This window comes from Talpa occidentalis, unplaced genomic scaffold (assembly GCF_014898055.3).
Source record: "Talpa occidentalis isolate TD23 unplaced genomic scaffold, MPIMG_talOcc4v2.1 talOcc4.6, whole genome shotgun sequence".
Lineage (NCBI taxonomy): Eukaryota > Metazoa > Chordata > Mammalia > Eulipotyphla > Talpidae > Talpa > Talpa occidentalis.
The window spans coordinates 133,579,300-133,597,966 of record NW_023604972.1 but is presented as its reverse complement, the minus strand read 5'-3'; the positions used below and the strand labels follow the sequence as shown (position 1 = coordinate 133,597,966).

Genomic DNA, 18,667 nt, shown 5'->3' with positions numbered 1-18,667 from the left:
GACCCTCGCTGGGGGGAGTGGGGGTCCTCAGAGGGGCAGTGGGGGACCCTCGCTGGGGGGGAGGGGGGATCTTCGCGGGGGGAGGGGGACTCCGGACCCGGGCCGGGGCCAAGGCCGGGCGGCGAGGGCTGTCGGGGGCAAGGCCGGGCGGGCGGCGCCCACCGCGCAGGGGCAGCGAGGGAGACCCGCGGGCAGGGCCGGGGAGAAGCCCGGGGTGACGCTGCCCGGCGCCCACACACGCTAGCGCCCCCACACCCCAGGCCGGGCTCTCCGCGGGCTCCACCCGCCGCCCCGACACCGCGCGCCCTCACGATCACGCCCCGCCGCCCCGAGGACAGTTCCCGGCCGCAAAACGTGGACACCGAGGCACGCGAGACGGAGCATGCGCGGGGGCGGAGCCTGAGCCGGGGGCGGGGCACGCGCAGGGGGCGGGGCAAGGGAAGGAACCGGTGCATGCGCAGGGGGCGGAGCACGAGTAGGGACCGGTGCAGGTGCAGGGGCCGGGCCATGCGCCGAGACGGAGCATGCGCAGGGGGAGGAGCACGCGCGAGGGCGAAGCAGGCGCAGGAGGCCGAGCAGCTTTGGGGCGGAGCAGGTTTGGGGGCGGAGCACACGCGGGGGCTGCACGCGCGACCCGCCCTCCCTCTCGCCCCTAGCCTGGCCAGGACGCATGCGCAGCTGCCGCGTCGCAGGACGCCCCGCCCCCTGGCCGCGCCCCCTGGCCGCAGGTCAGAGGCCGCGGCGCGGGCGGCGGTGACGCGCCCGGAAGCGCCCGGCGCACCGTGGGGCACGGGCTGTGCGAGGCGGCGACGGCCACGGCCGGGCGCCCCGACGGGAGCGGCCCGGGACTCGCTCGGAGGCGGCTGCACCCCTGGCGCGCCGCGGTCGCCGGCGGCCGCATGAATCGGGGGACCATGCCCCAGCCCGGAGCGTGGCCGGGCGCGAGCCGCGCGGAGAAGCCGGCGCTGGAGGCGGGGGCCGCGTCCCCCGGCCCCGTGAGAGCCGCGCGGCCCCCGGCCGAGCAGTGAGTGGCGGGCGCGTCGGGGCGGGCGGCGGGCGCTGCCCCTCGGGAGGCCGGGCTGGAGGGTCGGCGGCCGGAGCCCCCGCACCCTCGCGTCCGAGGGAGGCCGTCGGCCCGGGGGCGATTGGAGAGCCCTGACCCCGGGTCCCGGCCCGGGTGATGGGCGGAGGGCCCCCTTCCCGGGCCCGGTCAGCCCCCGCCCCCGCCCGCTGTGAGCAGCCGCACCGCTCTGAGGTGAAAACCAAGAAAGCTCCAGAAGCTCGGGAAACCCCGGAGGCGGTCGAGTGCTCCTCCGAGCCGGGGCGGGAAGGAAGTGAGCCGCCCCAGGCCCCGCCACGGCGGAGTCGGGCCGCGCGACGCGTGCGCCCCACCTGCGCCCCAATGCCGCGGCCCCCGCGACGGCTTCCCAGATACTCCCCTGCAGTTCTTTATGTTTAACCTAGCAAGCCCGTGCCGCGACGTCAGCCCCTGAGCGAGCTGTAGAGAAGGCTGCCTACATGGGCAGCAGTTTCAGCGGAGTTTGGGGGTGGGGAGGTGGAGGCAGAATATAAACTTGGAGAGTGAAAACGTTTTCTGCACTTTCAAACCCTGGGCACCTAGGAATGCCTTTGGAACTTCACAGTTGAGGGGCGCACTCAGATCACCGCCTTGACAGATAGCCTAGTTGGCTGGGAAGTTGAATTAATGTCAGTTGCGCTTTTAGAGCTGCTTCTTTTTGGAATTTCCTTAAAAGACGTCTGTGGTTCTTTACCAAGGGCTTTGCCATTCTTTTTACTGCGCACCCAAACCCCTTTGGAGTGGCATGATCCACACTGAATGGGTTGCTGGCTACTGGGAAGGGAAAGGTTGAGAGTCTAGGTCTCAGACTTTTTGTCCTAGGAACTAACCCGAGTGAAACTAGACAGGTGGGGACCACAGGTTACTGAAGAGGTGTCAGCATCTCTTTGTTGGCAGCTCTACACTGTTGCTGCGGGGTTAGCTGTACTTAAAGAATCCAGATATCTGACTTTTGTGTGAAATTACCTGACTTTTATATAGTAGCATTTTATTTTTTAACTGAAACTGCTGAGCAGGCCCATGCCTATCACCTGTAGTTACATATTTGTACTCTGGATCTAGAGACCTACCTCAGATTCTGCAGAGGGGGCAGTAGGGGGACTTTTGCCTCTTCTCCTCCATAGCCCATGCTACCTGGTTCATCCCCATGGTCAGAGCTGTGCCCCCACTCACAGGCCCTGTCCCTCAGATATTGCATCTCTACCTGGGCCCAAGCTGTGTTGTGCCCCCAGGGAATGCAGAAATTTTGAAACCAGAATCATGTTCCCAAAAGTATACATGGTTATTTGGCAGGTTTTGCTGCTGGAGGTAGTTTGCAAAATGTGCTGAGCACCTTGGGAAAGTGACCCACTTTCCCGAGGTTAGGTTTCGCGGCACAGATGTTGCTTTTCTCTTCATTTAGTGGAATTTTGGACTTAGGGCTGAAAGGCATCTGCAAGACCCAGGCTGGGTTTGTCACTTTTACACATTAGGAAACTCAGTTGCAGATTCCATAGGTGCAATTTGGCCTGCACTTGGACTTCCCCATCTCTGTAGACCTCCTCAGCAAAACCAGGCAGAGGACATGATTTAAAATCACAGCAAGCTGGGGCTTCCCTAGTGGCGCTGGGGTTAAAGTCTCGGTGCTATCAAGCTATCTCAGCCACTGCGGCCAGGGAGCTGACCCACATGGCGCAGCAGACCTCTCCTTTCTCACCTGCTGCTCCCCTCAGCAGTGTATTTCAGTCCATCCGCCTATTCTGCTCCCTACTCTGTCTCTGGTGAACCCTCTCACCCCCTCACCTCTGGCCTACACCCCAGTTCTTGTATGCTTAAATAAATCTTAAAAAAAATAAAATCACAGCAAACTTCAGATTTTTTCCCCCTGAACTAGATGTCTAGTTTGTGGTTTATTAGGGTTTAGTTTCTTTTTCTTCCTGCCTTTATTGTCTTTGATCTCCTTCTCTTGTAACTCTTATAAGAGAAATGAGACACAGAGAACCCGGAGGTCAGCTTCTGAACATCCCATCTTAGGTTTTAGGCGTTCTTGCCAGTTTTGTGGGCAATAAGGCTGTTTCTCCTTGCTGTTATCTTTAGGGATAAAGAAACTCCTGCATCATACAGATAAGCACTGCTTATTTCTTAGTTTGCATGTTAGTTTTTACATGATCTATGCTGTCTGGTGGGTAGGTGCAGATTTAAATAAATCACGTAGTAGCTAAAATAAGAGCTAAAATAGTTTTAAAAATAAAGGTTTTCAAAAGTCTCTGTCAGGGTCCTTCTTCTTACTCAGAGCTGAGGTTGCCCTGTAAGTATTTATCTCTGGAAATGTGAACACTGTGAAACAACAGATATTTTGAGATATCCTGCGAGTCATTTTTGTCACAGCTGGTGAACAGTAATTGTGAGTACAAATCAGGAACCAGCTTTCGCAGCCATTGTGCATTCGGGATGTGAGTCTTCAAGAGTGCAGTGGGAGATGCAGCTCACTTCCTGAGCACCTCTGTCGGGTACCTGGACTCTGACCGGCTCGCAGCATTTCATGAGGGAGAGAAAAAATAGTAGGAAAGTGCGACTTAAAACCCCATGATAAGCTACTTTATAAATCTCACTCTAACTTTTCTTCCTCCCCTTCTTCCTTTCTGCCTTATTTCTCTTCCTTTCTTTTCCTAGTTCATGTGAGAGCTGTGGTTGGCTTGCTCATCTGCTGGGCAGGGTTCACGGGATGACTTAGGGAACGTTTGAACAAGTCATAGCTCAGACCAGATTTAGTTGACTTTTCCTGACACTTGCTCACTGCTCCTGTCTGTAGACCTCTGCACTCTCCCTGCTCTCCCCACCCCTACATTTGACACTTACGCTCTCCACTTCGTGCCCTTAGTTAGGTTAATCCAAAGGACTGAGATGGCCATTTGACATAGTTGGTGGCCAGGCCAGACATGCGTAAGGAATTGAGAGTGAGAAGTCATCGATTGCCCTCTTTCTGCCGGAAGCTGCAGGGGGACGGGGAAGGCGTAAGCAGGGTTTGAATCTTGGGTCCACAGATTGGCTGTGTATGTGGGGGGCTGAGGGCATGGATGGAGAAACATATTGTGAACACCTGAAATCGAGGGCAAAATTTTATGTATATTTATGTTTTTCTGGTCTAAGATCTGTGGATTCTCAAGGATTGGGAGCAAATATTTAGACCATTGTCCTTGGCTAACGTGCTATTGTGTGAACTATTGTGTGAATATCCCCACCCACCTCACACCTTAGCAGTGGCTTGGTGGGGTTGGGGATAAAGGTAGTTGGGATAACAGCTGCTCCCCCGGAACCTGCTGTGGAGTCCAGAGATGCGATGTTGCTGAGAATCACCCCTTTTGTTGAGGGAGCTGGACTGGACCCAGATACCTCTGGAAGTCACGTGAAGTAGAGTAAGCCGGTCATGGAAAGTCCACTTGCAGAAGGGAGGTGGAATTTTGGCCTGGGTGCCGGGACTTTCCTGTTGTTCACGTGTTGTTCACGTGTTGTTCATCTCTACAACTGCTAAGTGGTCGAGAAAGGCTGTGTTGAGTGGTCTTGCTTTTCCTGTGCCTGCGCGGGGAGGCGCGTCGGTGTCAGTCACACTGGCTAATACTGTCTCCCCAACACCGCCTCAGCACAGGCCAAGTGAGGCCTGAACTGCATCTTCAAGTCCAGAGAGCGGAACCAAGCCATACTCAGTTTAGCTCTTTTAGACAACTAAGGGGAACTTGTGCAAAGATTCTTCTTGGTGAGTGATTGAAATGCTGTCTTGGCTTTGCATGTGTTACTCTTGACTTTTTCCATGTCCCAGGTTTTCTGGTATCAGAAATTGAAAAATTGACTTTATGGAAATATCTTCCTTTTCACTGAGCTCTGTGTTTAGCTACAGCCTTTAATCTTGGGAATAGTATAATTTTGCCTGTATGTAATGGACATTGTAAAAGCAAGTATTAAAAACTATGATCGTTAGCAGGTCTTTGAAGAGAGCAAGAGGAAGGTTACAATTTAGAATGTAACTTACTTAGTAGTATATATTACCTTACAAGTAAGAAAGTATTTCGTTTCTAGCTTAAGAGAAAATGGGAACTTGAAAATACACACTTAAAAAAAAATACTGTGGTGCTGAACTAAGAATGTCTAAGTAGGAATTATCAGCAAAAATTCTCACCATTCCTTTACCTCTAGCTATTTTAGATTTCCAATTTTAAATATAATTTCGTTTTGTCATTTTCAACTTTCATATTTTGATACTTTGAAAGATTAGGGCAAAAGCTTATTGAATGGGGCCTCCCCGGTGGCGCAGCGGTTGAGTGCTGGGTTGCGAAGCTGCCCGCAGCCTCTGCGGCGCCGGTTCGATCCCCGGCTGCTCCCCGGCCACCGGAGGAGGGTCCCACATGGCGCGCAGACCTTTCCTGCCACCTGCTGCTCCCCTCAGCCGTGTCCTTCGGTCCTTCTGCCTGCTCTGCTCCCTGCTCTGGCTCTGGTGAATTCTCTCACCCTCCTGCGCTTCTGACTGTACCCAGTGCTTGTATAAACAAACAAACAAACAAATAAATAAATAAATAAAAATACATGCCTCTTAAAAAAAAAAAGCTTATTGAATGAATATTTTCTTAAATTATTTCTATTTTCCTTGCTCTCACATCTCTCAGTTGATTGTCCTTATTATTAGATGGGTCAGCATTTCATTATTTTGCTTAAATGTCTTCTTTTTGACCATCTTAATGGAGCTTTATTGCTTACCCTCTTTTCAAGGTGACCACAGCTGGAGGATCATTTTAAGGGTGGCCTTTAATAAGGGTCATTGTACAGCCTCCTCGCTGGCCTTGGGAAGTTAGCAGATGTCCTTGGTGGCTGTGCAAGTTGGCAAACATCGCGCACAGAATCTGAATGAAATCTAGGTGTAGCTGCGGTAATTTGAGAATCTTCTGGGCCTCCCACGTATCAGTTTTTGCTTTGCAACTTTTGCGTATTTTGAATCACTGTTTTTTTTATTTCCAAGAATCTCCCTTTCTACTCCAGGCATCCCTCCCTTCGCACTTCTGTTGGTTTCTCCCCATCCCTTGCCTGTGACCGCTCTGTGCACTGGTGCTGTGGCTGTTCTGAGGATGCGTGTTTGGAAGACCAGCTGGGTCGGGCAGTTGCGATTGCCTCTGAAAGGAAGACCAGAACTGGGGCCAGATAGAGGTGGTGCCAGATGCACACATAGCTTAGCTGCAGCCTTCCCTGGGAATACAATTGTAAACGCAGATGCATAGTCTGTCAGAACGAAGACCAGTGAGACAGTGAGGTGTCGGATGATCATCGAGGTCTTGTGCCCTCACCCTTGCTGAAGAGGAAGTGGCCTGCCCAAAGGCGAGCTTCTGGTAACGCTGTTATGAAAGTCATTCACTTAATTTTTTTTTTGTGGGAACAGAGTTTCTCTCCTATTTGACAAAACTAGGAAGGAGGCAGAAAGATACCGTGAAATAGCAAAGAGGAGCTAAGACATTTAGTCATTTATAATTTTAGGTGCTCGATGTATGTAGTCCCAGCGAACCTGGTTTGATTTCTGTTTACTTTTAACTTTGGCCGGGTCTTCTGGGGTGACAGCACACCTTTCCCTCGAAATCTCAGTGGAACCCCAGCCATGGAAAGTACCATTTCCCTGGTATCGTCCTCTCACCTTCCAACATTAACAAGGGGGGAGGGGATACACACACACACACCCCCCTCTCACCTTCATTTGGAAAGAAAAACAAAGGAGTAAGAGTTGATCATGGGAAGATTGTTACTACTCCACCCTGATGGATCTAGACTGAGGATTCATAAGGATCTCTAGCTTCTCTGAGTGCTCAGTTCTTTTACGTGCCTCTTCAGGACCATCTTTGGGGATGAGTGCTCTGTCATTCTGGTAGGTGGATAAGCTGGGTGCTGAGAGGTATGGTCACTTCAGCACCACGGTCACACATGCATCTAAAAGCTCTCGGTCCTGACTCCAGCCTGGCCTCTGCCCTGGCCTCAGACCCATTGCACCCCGTGCCCTGATGTCTAGGCAGAGGGAACAGACTGAGCCAGTCACAGGGGTGAGCCTGCAGGCTGGTCCCTGTTGGGAAGGCCTGGAGCAAGGCTGGAATGGCCCGTTCCATGCCTGCTTGGGAGCCATCGAAGGGTTTCTGTGGTGGGGCAGGTGGGTATCCTACACTCCCCGCCTCAGCTGCCTATCTGGATACCGCTCGTTCACCATCTCTCTCCTTCTCACCCCCTTTTCCACTGGCTGCAGTGGACATGGGCTCGAGGTTAGGGTGCCCAGGGAATAGGAGTAGGAGTAGCTCAGTCACTCGCTTATGTTCTTATTTTTCATGAACCTTATTAAATTCCTCCTTCCTGTCTGCCTTTTTTGCTTGAGCCTCCCGCCTTGTCTTCTGTGCGGCTGGTATGCTGTTGTGACTGGGCAGTGTAGGGGTCGAGGTCTGACTACTCTGTCCATCACAGTGTTTCCTTGTTTTTGGCTCTCGGTAACACCTGTCCCTCCTGAAGTACTTGGTGCCACCAATTCCTGAGCCTCCCGGGGTTCTGCAGGGTTTCCTGGCTTACTTTGGGCAAATCCCCTCCCCCGGCATCAGGGCTCCCTGTCCTCTGTCACTAGACTGCTCCTTCCTCCATTTCTGGACTGTTTCAGCTCTCATATGTCTAGTGGATTTGGCAAAGACAAAGTTGGTGTTTCTGTTTCCCATCTTTGTCATGTTGTGGTATAATTTCAGGGGAAAAGGAGGCATCTTAAAAACAGAAGTTCTTTCTTCTTCCTTGTCTAGCACCCACTGTGATTTTTCTCCCTTTCTGGTACTTGGTAGACTCACTAGATGAAACTGGAGACTCCTTAGACAGCAATTACCTATAAATTATCAAGTCAGTAGTAGTGGTAGCAGTTAAAGGATGTGGGATGGCAGGGACATGCTCAGCAGAACATGGGTGGCTGCTTGAATGTGGGGGTGAGGGAGCAGGGGGAGTTTGGGGAGGTATTTTAACTTTGAGGAAATGTTTCAGAGTAGATTTAGTCACCCATAAGCCCCTCCTTCTCCTTCACAGTATCTGTCAAAATCATAACCATTGACATGGTAATCATTTGTTTCATCTATGTAGTAATTGGTGTGCCCCTATCCTTGTTGTTAGAGTAAGCTATTGTAGAGCTTGCCTGTGCTGTGTTCAGGTCAGTGTGGGCACTCCCACCGTGCTTGTCACTTGTTAGAATCATCTCTGGACGTCATTCATAAGAGCCATGCTAAGATGCTTAGGTAGGTAGTTGAGGCATTAACAGCCATTGCAATTAAAGTGGCCTCAGAGCTATGTAGCATGATGAAAAGTTTTTCATTTAAAGGTAGTCCGAAGTGAAATGGTAGACACGTGAGAATCTGATAGGAGACCTGTATTTTATCAGTCTGTCACCACGCAATGTGAGAGTTAAACTTCACTGTGAATACATTTTTAAGTGGCTGCATATTATGGTAAGAGGGCAAATGTCTGTGCAACACGTTTTTGAAATGTCTAATTTGGTGTGATTTCAGTGAGGAGGACATGTATCGTGCTGCGGATGAAATAGAAAAGGAGAAAGAATTACTTATACATGAAAGAGGGTCATCAGGTATGTTTGGAATTGTTTCATTTACAGAGTTGTTACTGTTTATGGTAGAAAATGCAGTTAAACTGTGTCTCCATTTTCATGATATATTGACATGCACTTCTGGGAAGCCTTCCTGTGCATCTGGTCTTACCCACATCTTTCATTTTGCTGGAGTAAGTTTGGGGAAGGCTGATTCCTGAAGTTGTAAAATTTTAATGCACAAATTCTTCTGTGTTCTTTACATTCAGATTGTTTTCGCACCTCTGAGGATATGTTTAATCTTTTGACGCCACCCTTTCTCAGTTCTTGATTTCCTTATATTCTTAGGGGGAGAGTTTGGTTTTAAAATGTATTTCCCCTTTCAAGTGGATGGCCTCACTGAGAAGCGGCTGTGCACGGCTGTGCAGATGACCTCGTGAGCTTGATTGACTTGGAAGAAGAACAAGTGGTCGAGGGCTGCCGAGCGCCTATCTCCTCATTGTGTGTCCAGTGTTCCTGCTGAGTCACGCCTGCTCTCCGCGCCCCACCAGGCCCCAGGGCTGTTAGGGCCAGGCCATGCCGCTGGCCTCCTCTAGTGTGGCCCAGCAACGGGGGTTTGTGTGGAGAAGCACCTCCTTACTTCACTGGCTAGCCTTGTGCAGAAGCTGACTGGGGTCCTCCAACTTGGGGGTACACTATAGATGACTCACAAGTGCATTTTTCTCTCTCGTTACCTGAGTAATGTGTGTGTTCTTTTGGTTTGTCTTGAGAAACAGCTTCTGTTGACTTTATAGTTAACAAAAGTATTGTCATGGGTGTAACTAGGAACAAGTGGTACAAGTAGTGAGGGTTTTGAACATGGTTTTCAACTACTCCGCACCAGGTCTTGGTGGAACTCTTCACCCCGGAAGCCATTAGAGGTACTCCTTGTACTGGTCCAGTCCACCTGTGTTCTCAGGCCACGCTCTTTGGTCCCCCATGGATCTTCAGCACACGCCCAGTTTCTCCTGCAGTTCCACAGAATCCATTCAGCATGTGGAATCCTCATTAGCCGAGATCCTCCGGCCATTGTTTATTCCTGCTGCATCCGCAGCGACCTCTTGCCTTCTCGCACTGCAGACTCTGCTGTGATTCTCTTCTCTCCGTCCGTGTAGACCTATGCAGGCATTTCGGATTTTCACTAGGTCTTGTCCCTTCCAGCTTTAGTCTGAGGTTAGAGCGGATCCATTCACATTCCCTCCATCTCTGACCTCCTTGAAGTGATATCCTTTGGAGGCACCTTTGTAAGGGGCCGCTCGTGGGAAGCTCTTTTGGAAAATCTATTTCACTTTCTTTCTTAAATATCCCCAGATAAATAGTTATTTTTCCTAATCTTTTTGAAGATTTTGTTTGATTGTTTTCTGGGTCCCCCTGTGGTTGAAAATACTGCCGCAGTCAGCCTGATTCCTGCGGGCAGTCCGTCTTCCCCTGCAACCTTCCCTTTGGTGTCTGCAGGTCCTCCTTGATGTCTCCTTAAAGTATGGATTTTTTTCTGTCTGATATTTTGCTTGGGACGTTTTTCTTTATTAATCCAAGGATGCCTAGTTTTCATCAGTCAGGAGAATTCTCAACCATTATCTTTTTGAATATTATCTTTTTTCCTATCCCGTTTATTCCTTCTGGAACTCTGATGAGATATTTTTGAGCACTCGGTCATCCAGGCGCTCTGCTGCGTATCCTTTCATAGGTGTTTTGTGTCTTTTAGCTACATTTGCATCAGGGCACTTTCTTCCGTCTGATCTCTTTTGGAAAGGTTTTGTTTTCCCTTGAGTTTGCTCAGTCTTTTTTGATAACATTTGATAATTCCATTGCCTGATAATTCTGGCAAGTCTGATTATGCCAGTTGCTATTTTTCTTATTTCCTGTTTCTTTAGCATTTGAATCATAAGCTCAACTTTTACATACCCTTTGTCAGCCTGACTTGCATGTGAGAGCATTTGCCCTTGTTTGTGCTGAGTACCCAGGTGTCACATACATCAGGCCACTTTATGGTAATTTCTGGAACTGGGTTTCTAGGGTCTCGGGGCCTTGTCTGAGGCCCCGTGTGACAGTGGACCTATGGTTTTGGGTTTCTCAGAGGAGAGTTCCTCTCCCTGAACCCAGAGCCCAGAATGAGACCCAAGGTTTTCTTATGCTCTGTGTTATTGGCTAAGGTTCTTTGCTTCATCCAGGAGCCAGGAAATTACGGCTCCCTGACTACATGTGGTTTTGTAAATAGAGTTTTATTGGGATGTCTTAGTTTGCATATTGCCTGTGATAGCTGTCATGCCAGATAAAACTCAGTAGTCGTGACAGAAGCTTTATGGCTCTCAGAACCTATCTCATTTCTTCTCTGGTCCATTACAGAAAATGTTTGCAGTTCTTGCCCAAGCCCGCCTCCCCACTGAGAGTCCCAGCTTTCTGATGTGGCTCAGTTTAACTTCCCCCTTTGCAGTGGTCTGAGTCCTTGTTTCTGTCACCATGTGATGGTTAAGGACAATACTTTTTGATAATTTCAGCTCCTGGTTACCACTCTGGTTTTTAGCTTCCCTCTTTGTGTTTGTTTTTTTTTCCCCCCTGCCACTAGGAATGTTCTTTCCTGAAAATAGTAATCAGAATCTTTGTAGTTTTGTAGTTTTGCAGTTAAAGAAAGGCCCAGTTGGACACTGAACCACCTGTCAGGGCCTCCGCTTCCCGCCTGGAGGATGCCATGTAGTGGCTGTTAGAGTCCTCCACCAGGACAACAGTAGCAGAATGGTAATTAAAGTAGTGTTTTGAGAGAGAATAGCAGCTGTCAGCACTCCACCCTCACTGCTTCACCTGGCCTCTGATTCAGCACGGGACTGTGGCTCTAGGTGAGGTTGCCCCTCCTCACCTCAGTGACTGCACTCTGCCCAGGTCCTGTCTTGTATATGGGGACGGGAAGCTGGACTTTTCTTCTTGGGAGGCCCATCTGAGCTGGAAGCTCTCTGTCCGGTGCATAACCCCGCCTGGCCGGAGAGCATGGCCCAGTGTGTGTCCTGGACTCTGGACTTTCACAGTTCTGTGTGCTTTGTGTGGGAGGTGAGCAGAAAGGCAGCTGCAAGGGCAGCCTTCCCTCCACTTGTGGACATCCAGAAGTGGTTTTTGAATTGAAGCATTGTTGGTCTTGATTGACTGCAGCTTGGAATTTGTGGTCTCTTTGTCAGGGGCAACTAACTTAGACCACAGATAAATGTCTAAGTTATCTGCATATGTGTTATTTTCCCTTTCATATAAAAGACTTGTTTTCTTTATAAAAGGATTCACAAAGAAATTTTACAAAAAAAGGCTGTTCTTAGAGTTTGCATTTTTTTGGTAAAGAAAAAAAGGATTCGCCTAAACTGCTGGGAGGATTTAGGGGCTTCTCCTCTGTGCCCCTTAGTCATCCTGCCCAGCGCCCACCTCACCCTGGCTGTGAATGCCTGTTGCCTCTCCTTGCTCAGCCCGTCACCCCTTCAGGATAGAATCTGCATCTTCATGGCCTTCCTATGCCCAGTTCCTCGCTCAGTGCTTAAGACATATTAGACTCCCAGCATGTATTTGTTGAATTCAGCTGAATATGATGACATTTTAGATTTATGTACAGCTGCCTCAAGAATAGATATGCTGTTGGGTATTTCTGTGTTTCTGTCTCAGTTTCTTCACTAACATTTACTTCTTCAATAACTTAAACAAAGTCAAGATATGCCTGAGAGTTTCTCTCTTTCTAAAACACACACACAGGTATTTGTACGTGTGTGGGAAAAGTGGATGGATACCCTAAACTCAAGCCCTCAGCCTTGTGTGAGGAAAATCTGCAGGCCATTTTTTTTAAACTTTCAGGTTATAAGTTTTATTTTTCACAAAGTTTACATTTGTGTATTCATTAATATGTGTACGTACACTAGGTTATAATAAAACTGCATTTCTTACTATGAGTTGTAACGAGAAATATTTAAAAGCCAGTGATGCTGGCAAAGCCCTTATTTCATATACTTCTCTGAAGCCCAGAGAAGTGAAGCGTGAAGTTATATTTTTACCTTGGAGTCAGATGAGGTTGGTAGTTCATTTAATGCTGGATGTTTTGTTAATTTCTGTTTTATCAACACTGCAGCCTTTGGGGATGTCTTAAAGACAATCAGGTATACTTCTTGTGTTAGAGAGATAGTACCTCTTGGTATAGCAGATGGAAAAACGAACTGCAGGTTATTGGATGCATTTCCCATGGCTCAGCTGTTGCTGCCTCCGTGGGATCAGAGCGCTGTTCAGGGACGCCTGTCGGTGTAGCTCCCTGTGCTGAGGAAACAGCTGAGAAACACAAGGAACCTGCCCCTAGGGAGCTCCTGCTTGACTGTGTGTTGTTGAGGGTGGTTGATGCAGAAAATGAAACATGTTAGGTGTTGGTTGGTGCCAAGAAGCCATGCAGGACAGTGTGAGGAGACCAGAGTGGAGGAGTGTATGGGCCTCTGCTACGGGAACTTCAGGTGGTAGCTGAGCAGAGACCTGCGTGGCCAGAGAGGGCAGCCCTGCAGGTACCTGGAAAGAGCCAGCAAGTCAGGTGTGTGGGAGGAGCGAGGGGAGGCTGCAGGGAAGGCAGGAGCCATCAGTGCAGAGAGGGAGGGAGCTGAGGCCAGAGAGGCCATGGGGGAGCAGGGCATGGGCCCTTGTGGACGGGAGAGACATGGGTCCCATTCCAAGAGAGCCGGGACTTTCAGAGGCCCCTGCGTTCCTGGGTCCCGGAGCGATGGGTATCTCCTCACTTAGGCTTTAAATGCGTCTCCTGGCCACCATGTCAGGAATGTACGGTAGGGTATGGTGACAAGAGAGATTCACTGGGGGACCTCTCTGGTTTCATCTAGGGTGAGGTGAGGGTGGTCTCTGGATCTGCCACTAAGCAGTGATGGGATTCTGAAATTGTTTGGAATGAAGTAAGAGAAAAAGTCACCCTCAAGGAAAGCAGCACCATCACTCTGCTCATGCCTTGTTTCATGATTAACCGCCCCCCTCCACTTATTTATTTATTTGATTCTTTAACAGAACTCCGAGTAAGTGTAGCTCCTGAAGTGGATATCATGGACTACTGCAAAAAAGAGTGGAGGGGAAATACGCAGAAGGCAACATGTATGAAAAAGGTATGCCACGTTCAGGTCATGGGAATAGTCCCGCCTCAGTGATTATTATGGCCTCTTTTTTTAGATGTTAGTTAAGATAACTGCTATTAGACTATGTAAATATTGGTTTTCTAATTTTAGAGATGAAGAGACAGACTCCCAAGACAAGGGACTTGTTTTGAGTCACAGCATGAATATAGAATCAGGATCAGTTATCCAGTGATGTGATTGCTTGGAAAAACTTGTCAGTGCCTGTGCCTCTGTGTTGGGCCAGCCGTTGGTTCTCCTCTGGGGTCCTCTGGGAATTCCCTTCTGGTCTGGTGGTAAAATCCTCCGGGGTGGACTTACGGATGCCGTATCTGCTGTCCCCACTGCGTTGGTTTCACGCCCTCCGCTCCTTGTCACCTGGACCCTCCTGGACGCTGTGCACAGGGACCTGGATCTGCTTCCTTCACTTCTGCTCCCTTAGTCCCAGGAGCTGCCCCCTCCTCATCCATTGCTTAGGTTGGTGGCCCCAGCGTCATCTGCAAGGTGTGTCACACCGGAATTCCTGTGACACAGTCCCTCTGTGACTGGGCAGGGTCATTGCCCTGGTCAGGTCAGACCCCATGACCTCTTCTGTGGCCCAACAGTCAAGGTGCACAGTGCTGGCTCCCCTGCTGGCTCACCTGAACCCAGCAGTCCTTGGTAGTTTGAACCCTGGGCAGTCGCTGTTAGTTGATTGTTTCTGAGCTCCAGAAATGGCAGTTTCAGTCTAAAACTTCTAACTCTTGTAAAACCTCTGGGTTATATACTTTGCTCATTTTTCTCTTGGGATTATTTTCATTATGAATTTGAATGTACTTGTGTATTAGAGATACTCACATGTCATATTTGATAAAAAATCTTTCTAATTTTCATTTTGCTTAGAACTGTATTATTTAGGCTTTAAAATTTTTAAATATTTAAATACATTTACTTTTTTCTTCGGACCTTGTTTTTGAAGAAAATACCAGGCATCTTTCAGTAGGTCCCGCGGCTGCCCCCACCTGCCCTCTGCAGGGCAGACCTTCCTTGGTGTGCAGCTGCTGCTGTGGGCTCTGCTTTGTGCAGGTCCAGCCTGTAGTCTCTTTGTGTCAGGCACATGTCAGAGAACTCAGTCACAGAGTACCTGGGCCCTGCATCCTGCTGGAGATTAAAAACATTTAGATTCCTGATGTCATCTGCTGAGATGTGTGTCAGCCACTCAGATTTTCTAGCATTCTTCTGCTCAGTCTCAAGCTAGATAACCAGAAAGCCAGATACCTAAGCTTCGTTTTTCTTTTTCCTCGGAAATGCTTTCACTGATGTTTTACTCTGTGACCTTGCTGTCTCTGAAGGATGTATTCTAACAGTTGGCATCTTAAAGCCCAAAACTGTGAAGATGTATATTAAATTATCTAAATATTCTGTTACTTGGAAATCATTCTAAAGTCATTCCTCTGTGACTTTAGTTCAAGGGAAAGATTTGACTGTGTGGTTGGGCTCTTCCCGTGACCGAATAAATACTCAGAGGCACTTCGTGAAAGAGCATGGCATCAGCCCTAGGGCAGTGATCATATCTTTGGGCCCTGCAACAACACCAATCTCAATTCTTTTTTAATGCATTTTGTCTCATTGTCTATTTTTGTTTTGGATATTTTGAAGTGTATAAATCTAAATTTAATTGTAGAAGAAGTTTGATTCACTCCTCAAACAACATAACCTGTACATGCACCAGTTGCTGTGCAGTTAGCTGTGGTGCATATTCCTGGGGCTTTTGGGGCCTGCCCTGGGGAGGAGGTGCATATTAGGGGTTGTGAATCTACTTAATGGGCCTTTGGGTATTGTAGTGGTTTGGTCACTAAATAAAATTCAACTCAAAATTTCATTATTGGAGAGAAGTACATACATGTCCACTTAGAATGTCATCCTGTGATTGAATCTTGAAATGAGGGTCCAGGTCTTGGGCAGTGTCTGCATAGTACCCACCCCATCAGGAGGATGGCACACTTTTCTGTAGGTTCAGGGCTGAGTGACTCCATGGAAGAGCAGGCCCAGTGAGAGGACACACAGGGACAGGCCGTGGGTGGGAGAGACGGTGGATTCAGGGCCAGTGCTCCCAGGTAGCTGACCTGGGAAATCAGGTCCTGGGGCACGTGAAGCAGGTCACTAGATTCTGTGGTGACCTTTTTGGGTGTATGTATCGCAGTGATCCATTGGGTGGCTGGTTTTGAGTGACTGAACATGTCACTGAATATTTTCATTTCCTTGTTTCACTTCCAGCTTGCACAAGAATGGCACTTCTTGTCCACTTTTTATAAAAGTCTAGCAGAATTATCCAGGCATCTCCTAGCGTGGAGGCTTCTTCTTTTTTTATTTTAAAGATTTATTTTATGTATACAAGAGTTGGGGTGTAGCCCAGAAGTGTCGGGGTGGTGGGGTGAGAGTATTCACCAGAGAGTGGGGAGCAGAACAGACGGATCTGCCGAAATACATTGCTGAGGGGAGCAGCGGGGAGACAGGAGAGGTCTGCTGCGCCATGTGGGTAGCTCCCTGGCTGGGGCTCAAACTCATGCTGCAGTGGCTGCAGATTACTTCATAGTGCTGAGACTTAACCCCTTGTGCCACCAGGGAGGCCTCAATGGCGTTTTTGACATACCTTGGAAACTTGGGGTTTTGTAATTTTTTTTTTTTTTAATATAGACATAAACTTAGTACATCTCTCTCTTCCCTATCTCTTCATTAAGGAGTTTGGGGTCAACATAAACCATCCAGAATGTTGGTTGTCAGTAAGTGAGAGTTACAGCAGTTGCTTAGCTGGGAGATGCTCTCCTAAGCTTGGACAGCACGGGCTTGAGCCGCGCAGTCCACAGGCCCTGGAGTCTCCTCTCTGCAGCTCACCGTGTTGTGGGAAGACCATGTGATCATACAGCATGTGTGAGCTGGCTGATCGACTGCTCATGTGTCAGTGAGGCTTCTGGTCAGCGGCAGACTGTTAGTAGTTTAGTTCTGGGTGAATCAAAAGGTATAAGCAGATTTTTAACTTCTTTGTGGTGGTCGTGGGGGAGAGATCAGCACCCCTAAGTCCTGCAGCGTCCTACGATCAGCTTTGTTTTAAGTATTTAATAATACTTGATATATTATTTTGTATGTTCTGGTGTGCTGTATCTGTTACACATGTTGCTAGGCTGTGCAGTACTAACTTTTGTTACCCCTTTTGATTAATTAAAAAGGAATCAGTGCTTCCCGTGAAGAGCTCAGCTAGTCTTGTTGCCTGTCTCCCAACATCGAGGCACATTTTCCCCACAGGAATAAGACCCTCCCCACTGTCTGAAGTCACTGGTGACCCTTTTGAATCCTTGATGCTTTCACCCAGGGCTATGAGGAGGTGTCTCAGAAGTTCACCTCCATCAGGCGAGTCCGTGGAGACAATTACTGCGCACTGAGGGCCACGCTGTTCCAGGCCATGAGCCAGCCGACCGCGCCGCCCTCCTGGCTGCAGGACCCGGAGCTCACGCTGGTACGCTGCTGCTGCAGGTTTGAGTCTGCGTTGTTTCCACTAGCCTTGTGAGAAGGACTTCCTTTTCTGCCATGGTGCCTGCTGGTGCTGTCCGCAGTGTGACATCAGCATGTGGGTTTGTTCAGCTCTGTGCGTCTGGGGTAATTTCACCTAGTAATAAAGCAACACAAAACAGTGGTATTTTCCAGAAGAGAAAAATGTTGTAATTTATTTGAACAATTCAGCTGAATTATTTAGGGCTGTGAAATGCACTTAGGGGCAGTTTGCCCTCAGTGTTGATGTTTCTATTAAGGCCTGCCTGTCTGAGAACCTGCCAGGGGTTAAAATACACACTTTTGGGTTTTTTTTTTTTTTTTAAACTTTATTTATTTATTTATTCATTTGTTTGTTTTGTTTATACATGCACTGGGTACAGTCAGAAGCGCGGGAGGGTGAGAGAATTCACCAGAGCCAGAGCGGGGAGCAGAGCAGGCAGAAGGACCGAAGTACACTGCTGAGGGGAGCAGCGGGCGGCAGGAGAGGTCTGCGCGCCATGTGGGACCCTCCTGCGGTGGCCAGGGAGCAGCCGGGGATCGAACTGGTGCTGCAGAGGCTGCGGGCAGCTTCGCAACCCAGCGCTCAACCGCTGCGCCACAGGGGAGGCCCAAAATACACACTTTTGTAGCTCTTGTTCCAGTTCCCGAAATGAGCACCTTCTGCAAATTGCGGGGAGTCTTGACTTGTGAGGTGGCTGCTGCTACATTGGAGAGGTGGCCGCGGTCTCCTGGGCGGGCGAGGGTCAGGGCTGTGTCCCAGGCCTGTAGTGTTTTAAATCATCACCTGGTTCTGACATCCTATGTCACATCATATGTTGTGTGAACGAGACAGTCAGAAGAGGTCACCTTACACGTTGGATGATCGTGTCCTAAATGAGCTGGGGGGGCGGCAGCAATGATTGGGCAGGACTGACAGCATGATACTAACTAGAGGAAAATCACAATCAGGTCTTGTACTTAAAAAAAAAAAGCTCAAGTGCTGTCAGTAGTCATGGGCGCGCCGCCTCAACAGCAGCTGGCGGTCAGCCCCAGAAGAGCCCGCCCTGCCCGCAGTGGCCAACGGTGAGATGGAAGCCCTGTGAGAAGAGGAGCCTGCTGGACACAGGGGCTGTTGGGCAGGCTCGGGGCCGATCCTCAGGACAGAGGTAGCATGACCGAAATGACTCCTCTTTCGGGGACAGTTGGAGGCGCTGCGGTGTTGCCTGTAGTTAAGACTTTTAGAGGAAATTGGTTGTCGGCTCAGCTGCTCAGGCTTGTTAGGAGGGTGCAGGACCACATGATGAAGCCGGGACCAGGCTGTCAGTCTGTCCTGTGGTTATCCATGTAAACGCTGTGAAACAC

The 18,667-nt window shown here is 49.3% G+C and overlaps 1 protein-coding gene across 3 annotated transcripts in view; it reads left to right on the top strand.

Moving 5' to 3' along the window:
- The first annotated feature begins 899 nt into the window (after positions 1–899).
- OTULIN (OTU deubiquitinase with linear linkage specificity) overlaps positions 900–18,667 on the top strand; it is a 31,621-nt gene continuing 13,853 nt past the window's right edge. The window contains exons 1-4 of one of the 3 annotated variants that reach the window (XM_037529177.2): positions 900–1,024; positions 8,608–8,684; positions 13,698–13,792; positions 17,148–17,291. In XM_037529177.2, coding sequence (XP_037385074.1) covers positions 900–1,024; positions 8,608–8,684; positions 13,698–13,792; positions 17,148–17,291 — 441 coding nt within the window. Of the gene's footprint in view, positions 1,025–1,443; positions 4,812–5,788; positions 6,430–8,607; positions 8,685–13,697; positions 13,793–17,147; positions 17,292–18,667 lie in introns of those variants that run through there. The other 2 variants (XM_054687929.1, XM_054687930.1) reach the window with 2 other exon arrangements.